This window comes from Condylura cristata, unplaced genomic scaffold (genome assembly GCF_000260355.1).
Source record: "Condylura cristata isolate star-nosed mole 26May11 unplaced genomic scaffold, ConCri1.0 scaffold00023, whole genome shotgun sequence".
In the NCBI taxonomy this organism is placed as follows: Eukaryota; Metazoa; Chordata; class Mammalia; order Eulipotyphla; family Talpidae; genus Condylura; species Condylura cristata.
This window is the reverse complement of record NW_004567124.1, coordinates 1,368,257-1,385,343: the sequence shown is the minus strand read 5'-3', so window position 1 is coordinate 1,385,343 and position 17,087 is coordinate 1,368,257. Positions and strand designations below refer to the sequence as shown.

The 17,087-nt window shown below is 46.8% G+C and overlaps 1 protein-coding gene across 2 annotated transcripts in view; it reads right to left on the bottom strand.

Moving 5' to 3' along the window:
- The window catches only part of CELF6 (CUGBP, Elav-like family member 6), a 29,858-nt gene extending 13,649 nt beyond the window's left edge, over nucleotides 1-16,209 (bottom strand). The window contains exons 1-3 of one of the 2 annotated variants that reach the window (XM_012728735.1): nucleotides 15,854-16,209; nucleotides 12,041-12,123; nucleotides 3,423-3,471 (exon numbers count right to left, since the gene is read on the bottom strand). In XM_012728735.1, coding sequence (XP_012584189.1) covers nucleotides 3,423-3,471; nucleotides 12,041-12,123; nucleotides 15,854-16,115 — 394 coding nt within the window. In that variant the 5' untranslated portion in view covers nucleotides 16,116-16,209. The remainder of the gene's footprint in view (nucleotides 1-3,422; nucleotides 3,472-12,040; nucleotides 12,124-15,853) is intronic. The other variant, XM_004687615.2, reaches the window with a different exon arrangement.
- Nucleotides 16,210-17,087: the final 878 nt, after the last annotated feature.

Here is a 17,087-nt window from a genome sequence, read left to right as displayed (position 1 = left end):
AAAAAAAAAATACACTGCTGAGGGGAGCAGTAGGCCAGACAGGAGAGGTCTGCTGTGCCATGTGGGTCAGCTCCCTGGCCAGGGATCAAACAGGTGCTGGGGCAGCTGCTGTACTGTACTTTAACCCTTTGTGCCACCAAGGAGGGCCCTGATAAACTATTTAAAAAAAAAAAAAACCTCATGTGTGCACAATAGATGCCCCTTTATGGCCAATGAGGGGAAAATGAGATTTGGGGCCGAAGAAACAAATTTAGGTTTGGTTAAATTTCACCATACTGTGTACTTTTAAAAATTGAAAAGTTGTTAATGTTGAATAGAGTTTAAATGTAAGCTTTTAATTAAGTCAGGACAGTCTCACCCATTTTATGTTACACCTACCTGACTCCTATAACATCTGAAGGAAGTGAAGGAAGGAAGGAAATGAAGGATTTTGAAACATTGCATTTGCCTTGATATCCTTTAGATTATGTCTGCAGTATAACAATAGCGTTATGTTATATAGAAATCAGATAAGGGGTGCTTTGGTGGCATAGGGGGTGTCTCAGCACAATTGCCTGAATTTGATCCCCAGTCAGGGTATTAACCCACATAAGCCCACATATGGTGCAGCAGACCTCTCCTGTCTCCCGTTACTCACTTCAGCAGTGTATTTCAGTAGAACTGCCTGTTCTGCTCCCCTCTCTGTCCTCTGAATCCCTTCAACCCCTGTACCTCTGGCCTACACCCCAGTTCTTCTATTCATGAATAAATAAATCTTTTTAAAAATCATTATTAATCAACTATAAGTTAAGGGATATAATTTCAGGAATAATAAAAGTATTTGCAGGCTCACAGGCTTAAAAGTATCAGCACAGGTGTGACCATTAACTTTGAAAGCTTCTGGAATGTTTGAGATCATAGAAAGACTTGAATGGAACAAGTCATCCCATATGGGTGTTAAATTTTACATGTAAAAGCAAAATCCAATACCATTTTTAAAAGTTGAGTTTCTAAATCATTAATGCTAAAATTCAGCAGAGAGCTAAGTCACTTTAGAAGATATATATATGTGTGTGTGTGTGTGTATGTACATATATATATATATATATATATATGATAACATTGAAGAAAAATACATATTTTGGTTAGTAACAAGATTGTTTAAAACAGATCAGTAAAATACTCATAAATTGTCCAGGCCCAACTGTTCTGCAAGACTAAGTGCATATGGTGAATCTGAGTGGAAGCAGGGAGGAACTGAGCGATCTGGTAGCCCAACCTGCAAGAAGGATTATCTGTGGATACATTTAGAATATATGTACCTTGCAAGTCATCATTTGTCAAGAAATACCTGTGTAACACATAACTACTAAAATTATGAACTCTATAGGTATATAGGTGCAAAATTTGTCAATGATATGACAGCTGAAAAACATGTACAAAAATGGTGAAGAAAATTCTACTCAGGGGCCCTCATTGGTGGTACAAGGGGTTAAAGCGCAGCACTATGAAACCACTGCAGCAGGAGTTTGATCCCAGCCAGATGGGTGATACACATTGAGTAGCAGACTTCCGACCTGCCCACTGCTCCCCTCAGCAGTGTATTTCAGTACATCTGCCTGTTCTGCTCCCCCATCTGTCCCCTCACCTCTGGCCTGTACCCCAGTGTGCATAAGTAAACAAATATTTTTAAAAAATACAACTCAGGAGATGTCACTGCTTGAGTTCCAGGTAAGCAAGGCCTATGCACCAGCCCAAGCAGAAGTGTTAACCATGGAGGCCTCCATGCAGCTGCCCTCACCCTGACAAAATGTGCTGAACTCCAAACTGTGCTTTGGATTTAGCTGCTGAACAAGACTCGAAGTTGTATCCTGTTCTCTGTTGTTATTCCCTCTGCCTCAAATACTTGCTCTCACTCTCCTTTCTTTATCTGACTACTTCCTGTTCAACCTTGTGACTGCATTTTAACAGTGACTCCACTGGGAGCTCATCTTAACTTTCCAGAATAAGTTAAGTGTCTCTTGCTTATGTCCCCACAATTCTCTCAGGAACAGAGGACCACTGATCACCCTCACTTGTGACCCTGATGTATATCCACTCATAGCTCCAGAACTTCACGAGGTCAGGTGCCACATGTGCTTTGCTCATATTTGTGATCCTAACATGAAGTAGGCTACTCAGAAGAGAGTAGGTGGGTGGTTGGGTGGTTGAACAGGCCATCCTGTTTGCCTCTTAGCTCACCCAAGTATTCTCAGCTGTGGGACTGGGTTTGTGGTCAGGACTCAGAAATAGCCAGCAATGGCCTTGATGTTTTGAAGTCTCCCAAGAAGTAGAAATTCTTAGGACAAGTGAACCAGAGGCTTGGCATGCAGCCTGGGACTTCTCAAAAATTGGCCTGGAAAGAATAAGATAAGAAAGAACACTCTGTGTGTGTGTGAGTGTGTGTGTGTGTAGAGTGGAGGGAGAAGGCTTGAGAATATCCCTTCAAGACAAAGTAGGGGGTGATGACATCTTGAGCAGTAATGGAGAATTAGAGACCCAACCAAGGTCAGAGAATTTAAGAGGGTGCAAGAAAGATTTCTAAGAGGAAAGAACTCCACATTGGGAGTGCAGAATTAGAGGGAGCAACTGTCAGTTGGGTTACTTGATTTCGGAGTACTTCTTTTGCCCAAAGTCATGGTTGATTTTTACTAAGTCAGGGAACATAGCTTAGCTAGTCAGCAGATGTCAGGGCGGGCTATCCTGATATCCAGATACCCTGCAATAAGAGAGAGCCAAAAACTACAATGACCTAAGAACTGACACTGGAAGTTAAGAATTGATACTGGAGATTAGTGTTGCTTTTCCAGCATAGAAGCTAGCCAGAATACAACTAGTTGTCAGAAAGCAGTCTCTCTATTCTTTCTGCACCAAAGATCAGCATAACTAAAAAAACTTCAAAAGATAGTCTTTAACATAGAGTCAGATTCCTTAGTGGGGCCTATAAAATCTGTCTTACCAGTCTCATCTTTTACCATGAGTCACCAGGTAAGTGCAGGAAAAGAATGAATGGTTCCAACCAGAATGAGCTTGGTTCTGTATAATTAGAAGAATCTAGAAATAGAGAATAACTCCAGCTTTGTCCTTCAAACAATCTGGAAGTTCAGCCTAGAAAAACAGGAATGACCTCTCCAGGAGCAAAGTGGTTAGCAATCCTTTCCTCTATCTGCAGCATCTGCTTAGGGCCTGCCTGCCTTTTCTGGGCCTAGAAGTCCCCAGGAGCTGACCTCTTAGTCTGATCTGGAATGGCTGAGCTATTTCTGGTGCTGAACAACGATTGGCCGTATTGGTCCTACTGCAGCAGGAGGCTCTAATTATAAAGCTGGGGTAAGGCTGACTTCAGGAATAAACCCACCATCCCCTACAGGGGTGAGACCCTGAGTTTCTTCAGACAAGGAAGTTACCTCCTCGGCCCTCACTGGCTGCCGGCTTCACTTGGATCGGACGGTTCATCTGAAAGACATGGGACCAACACATCTAGTCAGCATGACTGCCTGACCCAGGGGCCCCAGTTACTCCTCCCCTGGAATCCTCAAGATCTAAGCCCCGCCTCCTTTAAACTCTGCACCACACTATTCTTATACTAGGAATATAGATTTCCTCCAGAATTCCTTCCTTAAGCCCAAGAATTTAGAACGTGACGAAATCTGGAGGCTTAGGTGATAGGATTTCCAGTGGCGAGGACAGGATGAAATATGGCAATGAAGGAGATTGCCTACCATGGGCTCTGGGCAGGGGCAGGGACCATGGAGGCCTGTCCTTCTATCTTCTGGATTCACTTAAAGACTCTGGTGAAAGGAATTGGCTGGGAGGGTGGAACTGATGCTGCAGGTTTGTGTTTTGTGTCTAAAACTGAGAGCATAATTCTATGTGTCATTTTGATTAAGCAATCTGGAAATCAGATTTAGCTCTGTCTATGCTCAACTCTGCCATTTAATGGTTGTATGACTTCTAGTAAGCCACCCTCTCTCAGATTCTACTTGTCAAATGGGTAAAACCTTCCTTAGGCTTCTGTGTCACCATGGTTTCCACATTTATGTCCTCAGTTTCACCGTGATCCCCCCTTCCCTTGCAGATGCTGAAATTCTCCAGGGCACCACCCTTGGCCTTGCTTGTCCCCCTCTCTTCCTTCCTGGATAGTCTCATTCACACCCACAGCCACAGCTCCTCTCCCCTCAGGAATGACTCAGAGCTGTCTTGCCAGCCCACACCTCCCAGGATGCTGGACATCCCGACTAGGAAGTCCCACTGGCACCTGCCACTGGACACACCCAAACCGGAGCTCATCTTTTTCCCTGAAACTGATCCTTCCAGTCATCTGAGGTATAAACCTGGAAAGCAGTTTGACTCCTCCCCGCTCCCCTCCCTCCTCCCAACCAATTTCACCTTCTGATTCAGGGGTTCCCTGATCAGGGGTGGATAAGAATCACCTGGAAACCAGATCAAGATGGGGAACTGTATAATTTGTAAATGCTCCTAGGTGATTCCCATATACACCCCACACATTCCCATCCCCCAACCACCCTGAGAGAATTCATGATTGAATCCCCATCTCACCTTCCTCTCATGGGTGTTGTGGGGATCACATGAGATAATGGGGACGCAAAAGGTCTTTGTAAACTGCCAAGAGCTGGGTGCGTAGGATGTGAGGAATTATTGTTGGGGGGCAGACAGCTGAGTGCCGGGAGGAAAGAACAGCGGCCTTCCTGTTCATGGAGGAAGGGGTACTGATGCCCATCTGGCCTGAGAAGGTGATGATCTGACCCCCTCCCCTCAGGAAATGCACTGCTTCTGCACCAATCAGGGGCCACTCCGTCCCCTACCAATGTGCTCGTTGCCAAGACAACAGGCAGCTTCCTGTTACCATAGCCACAAGTGCTACCCAGTAACCATGGTAACACTCTGGCAGTCACAGTTGAACAATTTCCTTTGAATCAGATTTGGGTGTGGGGTGGGGGAGTGGGGAGGTCTTATTTTAAAAAAGAGAGAGAGAGAGAGAACAGGCCCAGATTAAGCCAACGCAATCCCCCCCCCACCCCAGGGTTTAGGTTTTAATACGCTCTGACACACCCACCCGCTGGTGGCGGAGCACCTGCAGTGTACCAGGCTGTGGGTGGGGGCCGAGACACCGACAGGACTCAGGCTGCAGTCTAGAGGGGATGACAGATCAATCCAAGCAGATCAGGGCGAGCTGGACAGGTCTGGACTGGCCTGGACCAGGGACCAGGAGGACAGGACCCGTCCCTAGGCATGGCCACCTGTGATTGTGGAGGAGAGACCAAGAGACAGAGCCAAGGAGAGCAGAGACACAGGGAAAGATGAAGAGACACAGGAAGACAGAAATGATGAGAGAGTAGGAGACAGATCTAGAAACAGGCAAGGAAAGAGAAAAATACTGGTGGAGATGGAAGGAAACAAGGGGGTGAGGAAGGGGATGCAGGCAAGGCAGGGAGGAGCATGTGGGAGAGAAAGAGCAAGGGTGGAAGCCTGGGGTGGGGAGCAGTGAAGGTGAGCAAGACCATCATTATTTTATTAGTTCTTAAATAGATTCTGAGAATTTCTCTCTGGAGCCTGGAGTGACGAGCAAATGTGACAGCACTGGTTTCTATGGCAGCTTCCTCTCGGCTGGTTTTCTGGGGCGATAGAGCTCATTGGTGCTCTGGGCGACTACCTTTTTCTTTTCTCCCCCACTCTACCACTCCCATGGACAGTGGGCACTAGGTATGTGTATGTCCCACAGGAACCTGACAGAATCCTGGCCTCAAGGCTGGGCACGTACTTTCTACTACTCAGGCATGCTACTTGTATTTACTGATCTTGTGAAGTACCCCAAGTGATTCCTTTGGGGGTAGGGGATAGTAATGACCTTGGGGACCCTGTCCTCAGAGGATCACAGAGGGTAAGATAATGAAATTATCTTAATTAAGATAATGCCTGAAAGCCCAAAATACACCAGGCCCTTCCTGGGAACACTTTATATGCATCACCTCTAAATTCTTCCCAACTGCTCTTCAAGGTAATAGCATGGTCTCCATAGCATAGATGACAAAGCTGAGACTGAGCAACATTAAGTGACTTGCTCAAGATCACTTGGTAGGTGAGTGGTTGAGCTGGGATCTTCCCCCAGGTATATCTGACACTGAAGACCATGACTTTTGCACTGTGTTGCTCGCTCCATTCTTAAGACATGATCACAAATAATGAGCCACTTAGGGGCCAGGAACTTAGAAGAAGTATGAAGTCATATGCTGTGGGAGAGGCTGAATCTAGCTGGAGAGGTTGACTCAGAAAGCTTCATGGACGAGGCATAGTTTGACCTGAGTGGGCAGGACTGGGGCTATTGGCCATATGGAGACAATGGGAGAGGTAGAACTAGAGGCTGGGTACTTCAGCTACCGTGGGGTGGTCTGAAGAATGACCTGCAAGTCTGAAGGAGCATGTCTAGCGGGTACCTGACATGGAGGTAGCCAGCATGGAGCAAGTTGCTTCTGAGTCAGGCAGGCATGGATACTTAATCCTGGCTTTAGAGTTGGCAACCCCTTCAAGTGTCTCTGAGTCGCAGTATCCACTTAGCAAAGAAGTGGGAAAAAAAGAATCATGACTGCAGGATTGTAATGATAATGACTCTGAGGCTCAGTTTTAGTAGCACTAGATATAATTTTTTTTTTTTTGTAATGGAAGGATGTGAAACAGCAAGATAAGTAGCGACCAGATTGGGAAAGACTGAAAATGTTGCCTATGTTGGATTTCAAAAACATTGGGGATCCGGGGAAGGAAGGGGAATAATCTAGGAATAATCTAGCTCTTTTTGTCATGTAAAGGATCCTATGAACTGTCACTATGAAGAGAAAAAAAAATTGGAAAGGGAAAGACTAAAGGTAGGAAGATGAGTGATACAGATAAAGGGTGAGGGTGACCTGGGCCAGCACAGAAGGAAATAAATAGATTCAAGAGAGATTTAGGAAGAATTAACTGGACTAATATTTTATTGCTTATAGGGAGTGAGGGAGAGAAGGAGATAGTGACTGACTCCCAGGTTTATGGCTTCAGTGTTGGGAAAGTTGGCAGTTGGAGAGTTTGGAGGGACAGTGAAGTCCCCAGGAGCCACAAGAATGAGGACAGAGCTGTGTGAGAGGATATTAGTGCCCTCCAGAGCTCTGGGACATCAGTCCTCAGTGGAAAATGGTTAGGAAAGACACCCACAATTTAATGGCTGGAGGAGAAAGGGCAATGCCTGTACAACTTTTATCTTGCTTTGTTCCTTGCAGTCAGGAGAAGGAGGTAGAAGTGGGCTGGATGATCATGTCTCCCCCCATGAGGACAGAGCACATTGCCTCCTTAGCTAAGAACTTGTACAAGGATTTCAGGTGAGTTCTTGCCTGGGGCGAAGCACCTGCTCCTTTGAGGATTTCCGAGGGGTGTCCAGGCCCATGTTTGCTTCAGTGCTCAGCTCTGGGGGAAATCAAAAGGGAGTGTATCTTGGAGAGGAGATAACGGCCTATTCCAGGCAGTGGAGAGGAAAGGTCAGAAGAAGCAGAGATGTGCACAAGGTCTCCACGAGCAGAGTGGAAGCTTGTGACATTGCTAGTCCTGCCTTTGGGTTCAGCATTGTCGCCTTCATACTCTTCTGTCTTGGTGCCAACTATTTCCTCCATTCAACACTCATGTCCTCAGCCCTTTTCCACCAGCATAGGAAGAGGGTTTATTAGGACCTCTCCTAAGAAGGGCCCACTGGTGGTTTTAAGATAGGTGTCCTGGGTGCAGGGAAGAGTGGAGCAGAGAAGAGGCAAATTTCATCATTTTCAGCACTTTTGTTATACTTTTTTCCTCTTCTAATTCAGTCTATCATCCAGCTCCTCAGTTCTAGAACCTATAAGGATATCCAAAATGGATCTCTCTTCTTATCTCCATTCCTGCCCTACCCCTACCCCAGCTCCAGGCCAGTATTAGAATTTACCTGCTCTCAAGCAGCAGGACCCTTAGGGGTTATCCTACCTCTAGAGTTGCTTCCTCTCCAACTCAGCCTTCTCACGGTAGCCAGAGTGGTCTTTCAAAACCAGTCCTTCAGTCTTCTCTGTTTTAAAATCCACCCTATAGTTCCCCATTACAAGTCTCCCAATAAAGCCCAGGGTCCTGGGCCTCCCTGGTGGCACAGGGGGTAAAGACATAGCATTATCAAGCTACTGCCAGCCACTATAGCACAAGTTCAATCCTGACTGGCCACCAGGGAGCCAACCCACATGCAAGGCAGACCCCTCCTGTCTTACCCACTGTTCCCCTCAGTAGTGTGTTTCAGCACATCTGCCTGTTCTGCTCCCCACTCTGTCTCTGGTGAATCCTCTCACCTCTTGCACCTCTGGCCTCCATCTCAGGGCTTGTATGCATAAAGAAATAAATCTTTAAACAAACAAAAAAACCCAGGGCCCTTAGGCTGGCATTCAAAATTGTGAGTCCTGCCTCCCTGCTGCCCAACCTGCAGGATAGTCTCGATGTGGCACCTTCATCATTTTTGTTGGACCTTCCCTGATAGTTCTTATACTGATTTCCAGAAGTGGCCTTTGTCTTTCAGATTTCTAGAGCCTCAAGAATGACCATGATTCAGCTCTGCTAGCATTTCCTCTGCAAAGAATCCCCTTACTCTCCACTCCCAGTTCCTCTTTTCCATGGCCAGATTGTAAACCTGAGATGCAATGAGCTATACCTGGGCTGAAAGCTCCTTGAGGGCAAAGGCTTCCACTAATTCATTGCATGGTTGCTAGGACAGACAGTGCCTTTGTATACATTGCAAAAAGGCACTTCCCCAACCCTGGGGGTGAATTAGAAAAAAGGTTGCCCCTCCTCTGGGCTGACAAAGATCTGTGATAATGTGCATGATTTGGTCAAGAGTGGCTGGATTTTAGCCTCCATTTGCCTTTTCCACGCAATCTGTTTTGTACAAGGTACAAACTGCAAAAGCAAATGCATTCAGTTGCACCTATATGCTTCACATTGAAGGGCAGACGCTCAGTGAAAAGGAGGTCATGAGTAGGGAGGGGGCAAGTAAGGGGACATCTACTGAACATCAAAAAGTGGGGATGAAATTGGGCCTTAATCTCTTTAGATAGACTCTGAAGGCTAAAGTGAAGATGAAAGAAGTATCTCAAGTTTCACAGGGAAGAGGCTGCAGAAGATGGGAGAGACCACTGATGTTTGAAAGAAATCCTAAGTACGGCTTTGACAGGTGACAGAAATTAGTAGGGGCAGGTAGATCAGAGGCAAGGGGAGGTCCCAGTGCAGTGACACTATGAAACTACCCTAGGTGTCCAGGCTTTTTCTTTGGGGGTGATCAACATTTCCTGGCTCCCTAGTCAAGGTCCTGCCTGTCTCCAGCAGAAGCCTAAATTGAAGTCTTGTCCTTGCTTCTCCAGCAGGTGGCAGCTGTGTCCAGGACCCAGTGCCTACAGCCAGCAGGCACCAGCCTCCCTCCATGCTGGTGGGCCTGAGGCCAGGTGACAAAAGCTGCTGCTGCCCCCGGCAGGCCCAGAGGAAAGATTGATGGCATGGACATTGCTGGGGCTGGCCAACAGAACCATTGATTTTCATTTAGGAGAATAATTAAATATTAATTTTTACTTTGTTAAGCTGGGGAGGGTGAATAAAGTCAATCCTGGCAGTACCAGAGGAAACCAGGTCATGGTAGAGTCCAGTAGATGAAAGGGTGGGAGAGGGAAGAGGTGCCCAGCTGCCACTGCCTTCAGAATCTTAGAGCCCTGGTCTGCCACCAGCTTGGCTCAGGTAACAAAGCTGCAGTTAGTGAGTGAATTTTGAAGCCAGAGTACCTGTACTCAAAGCCCAGATAGTTCCAATAAGAGATATATGACCTTGAGCAAGTCATTTGATTTCTGTAACTCATTTTCCTCATTTGTAAAATGGGAATGCTAATAACAATGTTTTATTCATAGAGGATTAAATGACTTTGAACATACAAAGTCCTAGGGACACTTCTGGTTTCAATAAAAGTTGTTTATTATTATTTTTATTATTACTCTTTTCTGCTCCAGAACTTTTCTTCCTCCAAAAATTATCCCCGTAACCCAGGACCTCAGAGTCTTTATTTCAGATGCCCTCAGCTTCATACAATCCCTTCAGCTCCCCCTACCTTGTAAAGCCACAATTCATCTTGATTTTTTCCAGTGCTTTCCATTTGATTTCAGGATGAAATCCAGCCCCCCTTAGACTGGTATTCAAAGTTTCCTCTTCAACCACAACTCTTTGTGGATCTTTCTCCAGCCTGACCCCTCTCAGCCAAACCCCCCACACTCTGAACCCCATTTCACATCCATCTTTTCCCTCTCTCTGCACCTTTACCATGCTGTTTCCCACTAGAATGTTATGACTTGTTTCATTGAATCTCAATTTGAGCAGCAGAATTCATTTACTCCCCTGTTGGATGAATAATGACTTCTACTCCTCCTACTAATTACCTACTGTTACCATTACTACTACTGCCACCTGCTAACATGCATTGAATTCTTATTGTCTGTCAAGAACCATGTTAAGCACTTTACATGATTTAGTTCATGATTTAATAATTTCAACAACCCTATGAACTCAGCTTTACAGATGAAAAAGCTTAGCTTTAGGGAGGTAAAGACTTGCCCAAGGTCATAGAACTAGTGAGTTATGAGGCCTGGATTGACACCCAGGTCTGTCTAACTCCAGAGGCTGCATATGAAATAGTGGTTAATGGTGGTGAGTTAGAGTTACTTGGCACTGAGTCTTCAAGAATGAGGCTCAAGATGCTTCAATTACTAGGGTTATTCTAGGATCTGACACTTCATTAAAAGCTTGATCAACTCTAGGCAAAGCTATCCATTGCTGGACATCTCTAATTCAGAGAAATGGCTTTTTCATATGAAGCTGAAATTAGTGGGTCTGTCCTTTACACCCACTAGTCCTTTAGGACTACCCCTAGAAATCCAAATCCCTCTTTGGAATCTGAAGCCTTTTACCCTAAGTTCAATATAAAATTTATTTAAGACCTTACTCTATGCCAGGAATTGCTAAGGCCAGTTAATCCTCATGATAGCACAGTGAGCTAAGTCTTAGCATAACTCACTCCTTGTAGATGAGGAAATTGAAAGAGGCACAGATCTAATAAATGGCAGAGCTGGGTTCAAATTCATCTCTATAAGAGTTGAAAACTAGTATTCTTAATGATTATGTTGATACTTCCATTTAAAAACTCCAACTTTTCTTGCTAATCTCCATTACTCCCACAACTATTTTCATGTCCCTATGCCATCCTGGCCTCTTCAACCTGAGGACTAGAAATGGATAGTCCTCCCAGAGAACTCGTTCTAGACATACCCTGCTCTGAACAAGTGAAACTTATGCTGTGTAGTGTAGCTTGCCCGTAGTGAACCCATGCTCTTTTCTAAAAATGACCACTGCCTTCTTGCCACATGATCAGTATGTCCCAATTTGCCTTTTGCCCAGATCAAGACCACACTAAATGTCACTGATACATAGTGGCCTAGCTAGCCATAGAATCATTTTCCTCCTAACTTTAATAAGGGGCTTGGGGCATGGACTCCCCTTGGTGAGTCAAAGTGCCCAATAAAATATTACATGGAGAAGAACAGGGGGGAGTGCCATCAAGTCCCCAAGAACTGGAGAAAATAGAATACCAGCCCAGCAAAATCTCTACCCCATGTATCTGCATACATGCTCACGCCAGTGCCAAATAACACGTGAAGCCATGATTTTAGCTAAGGTGGAAAAATCCTAGCTTATCCAAACTTTCCTTAAAGATGGGGAGGAAAATGTGTCCTATGGGTCTTGAACCCAATTCTTTGAGAAGACTGACTATAACAAAGAACCACAACGGCTCAGGGTATATGTTATCCCTCCACTAGAAAGTTATCCCTCCATGGTTTCTGGTTCCTGATCCCAGCCCAGCCCCTACACGCTGCTTTGGCATGCACATAGGGCATGTCCCCAGTCTGAGGTGATTCCCACCCCCCAACCTTGGTGGACTTACCCCTGGTAGGGTCTTCTGCTCGTGCAGTGCACTCTGGGCCTTGAGAGCAGAGTCCCGGGCGCAGTAGGTGAGGAAGGCACAGCCTGGGGAGGAAGAGGCTGGCTCAGGGGTTTTCCTGAAACCCCCAAATAATTTTTCTAGAATGATCCCAGTAAATTGACAAACTGAAGACTACTCTCCTTTAAACAAAGACATTGCTTCTGAGAAGTCTTTGTCTCCCACCTTCTCTGTAGGGAAGAGCTTTATGTTATGTGCCCATGTCCCAGGCTCTGATTCCCTCTCGTTTGCTCCTGGCCTCTTGCTTAGAGAACATGTGCACCCACACCCAGCGACATTCTCATATAATCCCACACCTTCCCCTCCCTGCTTCAGCCAGAGTCCTGTTGGAGTTAAACCTCCTTAAGCAGCTTTGCCTTTCACTTTAACCCCAGCCTCCGCCCCTCTTTTTTGGGTTCATACTCACAGACACTGCCAAATTGGCCTCAATTTCTCTCCAACTCAGTTTCAGATTAGAAGAGGAAGAAGAGGAGGAAGAAGGTTTAGAGCCAAGTGCAGGACCCCACAACTCCTTTCTAGTGCCTGCCTTGCTTCAAGTTTGCAGCTGACAAATGGATTAATTTGAGGCTTAGAAGATGGGACTGTTTTAAATGCTTCCTGTGGGTGGGATTTGCCAGGGACCTCCAGTCTTATCCAAGGGGCTTGATCTGTCAGCTTTCCAAGGACATCAAGACAGGATCTCTTAAAGTGTTACTGTGCCCCAAATATGACTTATCTAATAGAGTCACTAGATGTAGAGGAGTCTTGTTGAATCAAAGAACCAGTCCTATCCTATATCTCTTTGTTCAGACTCAGAACCTGTCATTTGCTCGGAAGCATTATAGTAAGGATCTCTTCCTTTCCAACAGTCATTGAGCACTCATTCATCCAGAAAATATTTATTGAATACTTACTCTTAATGGTAAGGCATTATGATGGGGCTCGGGATAGAGTGGCAACAAGACAGACACATTCCCTGCCCCCACAGGGACCTCAGGTCATATAACTAAACCCAAAGTGTGGATCAGTATCTCGAAGAAGAAATGAATCTTCAAGAACAAATAGGGTTAACCAGATGACAAGAAGTATGGTGGATTTTTCAGGCAGGGGAATAGCACATATGATAACTGAGCCAAGCATTCAGTGTGTTGGAAAAAGGATGGAAAGCTAGTATGGTGGAGAGACTGATGAACGCAGGCAGAATAGCCAGTGAGACATGCAGGGGTTGGGTCATCTGCAACCTTGTAGGCCTGTCTGGATTTTAATTTTTTTCTAAGGATCAGTGGAGAGCCACTCAAGGGTTTAAAGTAGAATTGTAACATGATAAGATCTGTGTTTTCAAAAAGAGCTCATAGGAGTGTCCTTTCTGAGCGTAGGAAGAAGAAGGACTAAAGGAAGAGAAAGTGGACATGGGAAGCCATTAGGAACCTGTGCAATTTTCCACTTCATCCACAGCAGATTGGGAAATCAAGGGTAAACAGTTTCTCCATTGTCTTCTATGTGGTTGCCCCCTTAAAGTGGGTGGATAGCTGCCATTCATTGAGTCAAAAGGGCCTTAGAGAATTCCTGAGACAAACTCCTATCTGTGTGAATAGGCAAACTAAAAATCCAGGGAGTATGTCGGTGGCAAGGTTATGTTTGGAACCTCCTAATTTGCAGGCTGAGGTTGTTTTCAAAGCACTGTGGCTGTCTCCTCAGTACCCAGCTATCAAGAGGAAAATGAGTCATTCTGACTTTTGGATGTCACTGTTGCTGGGGAGAGGTTGGAAAAGATGTTGACTTGGAGACCCTCCCCAGTCATTTTGATTGGCATCCTGAGGGGATGTGGGGTTGGTTTGGGGATAAATATAAAGCCATTTGATTACCTTTACATCTCTGCTTCACTTTCTGCCACCAAGCCATAAAAACTGACATCAGAATGGGAAAGGGCTGAGACCCTGTCTGAGACCCAGGGGTTATTTTGCTGCCTAAAGGAGCCCTGTATGCACTTTCTAGGATAGGAGGTAGGAAAATGGAGGGATAGACAGACTGAGAAGCATGGCTTAAGAGACAAATGCATGGAAAAAATGGAGAATTAGAGCTAAATGGAGAGAGTGGGGAGAGAGAGAGAGAAGAATGGATGAGGAAATATTTCAGAGACTCTGGTAGTGTTTGAATGAGAAGAGAGAAAATTATAAGTATTCCATATACTTCCCTCATTGTACAGATGATCCAGAAAGATTAACTTGTCTTACATACTGAAGTAAATGTTTTGAAAATAAATTGCTATGGATGAATGGAGAACCAGCCAGCCGGACTGCTTTAGAAGAAATCTGGATGGAGTGGTCTTGTCCTTTCAGGCCCCTTTAACAAAACCTTACCCCAAAGGGCAGGATTGGTTCCAGTCCTTTCAGGGGCATTTTCCTGAAGCTCCTACATTAATTAGTATGTATAATTTCTTCCCCAAGGTCTCCCAATTGAAAAGAGGTAGCAGCCTGATTCCAGCTCTCAGCCGTAGGAAAGTACTGTTAGCTGTTCTCCAAGGTCCACTATTTCTCTTAAGACAATCAAGTAGTGTAGATGGTGACCCTTCTCTTCCTAATCTTGAAACTGCAGCATGGTAAAGGCAGAGAGATGAAGGTGTTTCTCCTCAAATTATTTCCTTCCCCACCCATGTATGACATGTGACTCTGGCTGTCTTACTCCAGCCCAGCCTGGGAGACTTTTCTGCATGTAAACAAGCCTCCTCCCTCTCTCCACAGGAAGAAAGGGGTGTGGCTGACTAACCATGGTGTCTCTGTCTCTCTAGCAACAGCAGTGGGAAGACCCCTTCTTGCCCTTTCCACCTGACCCACCCTGAGGCTCTGGTCCACAAGCTCTAGTCCAGTACCAGTCTGGGAGGAAAGGAAAGCAGGAAGCCATAAAAATCCAATATTAGGGAGGGGCAAAGAGGAAGCACAGGAGTGGGGAGATTAGATGATGAAGGAAGTGTGGGTTCTTTTGAGGGGAAATCTGAGTTGAGGATGCTCAAGGTGGCAGGAGTTCTCAGCTGAGGTCAGGGTTCTGGACTCAAATCAGAAGAGGGAAAGAGTGTTGGAATTCTGGAAAGGGGGTAGGAAAGATGGGGTCATTATTAAACATAAATGCGGAATTTGAAGTTGAGAGGTTTCTGGGAGAGGAATTGGATTTTGTGTTAGCCAGGCCTTGGTTCTAAAGAAGAGGAGAATTTGGGTCTGTGGGGTTTTAGGTTGGCAGTCTGAGAGTCAAAAGAAGGTTCTGTGAGGGTGACTGCACTCGAAAACCAGAGTGAGGAATGCAAGTCTACAATGCATGGAGATAGTAGGCCCAAAAAGGGTGGTGTCAGATTGAGGGAGGGTGTTCAGAATGAGTGTGTCCTAGGGCTTGGAAGGTTGAGGGTATTAGAGACTTAGAAAGTAGAATAAGTTTCCGAATTTCAGGACTGGATGTATGATGGGAGGAATGTCCAATTGGGACATGTTGAGTAGGGAATGTTGGGATGTGAGAGGTGAACGATAGAGGTGGAGGTGAGAATGGAGAACCCATCAGGGAGCCAGAGTGATGATCAGAGGGAGGATATCAGAAAATTCTGGGTTAGAGGCTCTGTGATCTAGGAAAGGAGTAGGCTGAGATACGGCTGATTTTGGACTAGTGTTGGACTGGCACTGTAGATAGGGCTAGGGTTGGGGTTGTGGTTGAGGCTGGGGTTTGGGCCGGGCCTCACTCTAATCAGATTTGGGGTTGGACTGGGCTGGGCTGGGCTGGGCTGACCCCGCGCACCTTTGTGGAGGCCGGTGAGCCGGTCCTTCAGCACCGTCAGCTCGTAGATGCGGCCGAACTCCTCGAACAGCGGCTTGAGGTCCTGCTCGTCCAAGCCCCGCGGGATCTGCCCCACGAAGAGCTTGATGGCGTCGTGGTCCTTCATGGGCACGGCAGGACCGGGGTTTAGCCCGCTCATGCCGATGCCGCTGTCCGCGGTGCTGAAACCCAAGCGCGGGCCGGGTCCGGCGGGCGGCGCAGACCCTCCGGGCGCCGCGGCCATATCCCAGCCCGGTCCACCCTCCCGCCGGTCCCACCGGTCCCGCCTGCCCCGCCGTCCCCTCCCTGGACCGGTGGAGAGGGCCGGGGGGAGGGGGCGGGGCCCGGGCGACTAGGGCGGGGGGTGGGGTTGCACAGGGGCGGGGTCCGAGTGGAGGGGCGTAGAGGGGGTGGGGCAGGCTGGAAAGGGGCGTGGTCAGGGGCGGGGCGGGCTCGGGTAGAAGCGGCGGGACGGTGGGGTCTGGCTTGAGGTCCCCGCGAGGCGCTCTCTGGGCTCCCGCCGGAGCTCTCCCGGAGCCGAACCCCGAGCCCCAGCCCCGTGCTTGGTGACGTCAGGAAGCTGGCCGCCGAGTCTACGCAAGTGATTTGCATAATGAGGAAGCAGCGGCCAATCAGAAATAGAGTTGACCGGGCTCGGCCGCGGGCGGGAGGGGCGGCCGGGCTCACGCGCTCCAGCTCGCCATGGTAACCGGACCATCGGATGTCCTGTGTGTGTCGAATGTGTGCGGGCGTGGCCGTGGATCGCGCGTGTGCGACTTGCACCGCGTGAGGAGAAGTAGCTTTGTCATGGGTGGTGATGTCTGAGCTAACCCCCTATTCACACACACTTCCAATCACTGGTGCGTTTCCTGCGGGGGTGGATGGGGATTCCACTTCTCGATTCCCACTACCAAAGCCAATTTCTCCGAGTGGATTCGACCCCGTCCCGTCACACATCACACTCCTTCAGTGTCTTCAACCTCTTCTCTACCCAAGAGCCTCGGACATATTCGTTTCCCTTGCATCCAAAACCAAATGATTTCTTTTAAAGAAAGAAACAAAACAAGACAAAAACTCCAAAACAGTCCTTCAACACGTATTCCTTCTCAGAGAAGTGAGAACTTAGCCACATTGGCTCTAATGAATAGTTCATCCTAATTCCATGAGTATTTTCGTCCTCTTCCGGAAAAGGATGCTGAGGTCAAGGAGTTTGGGA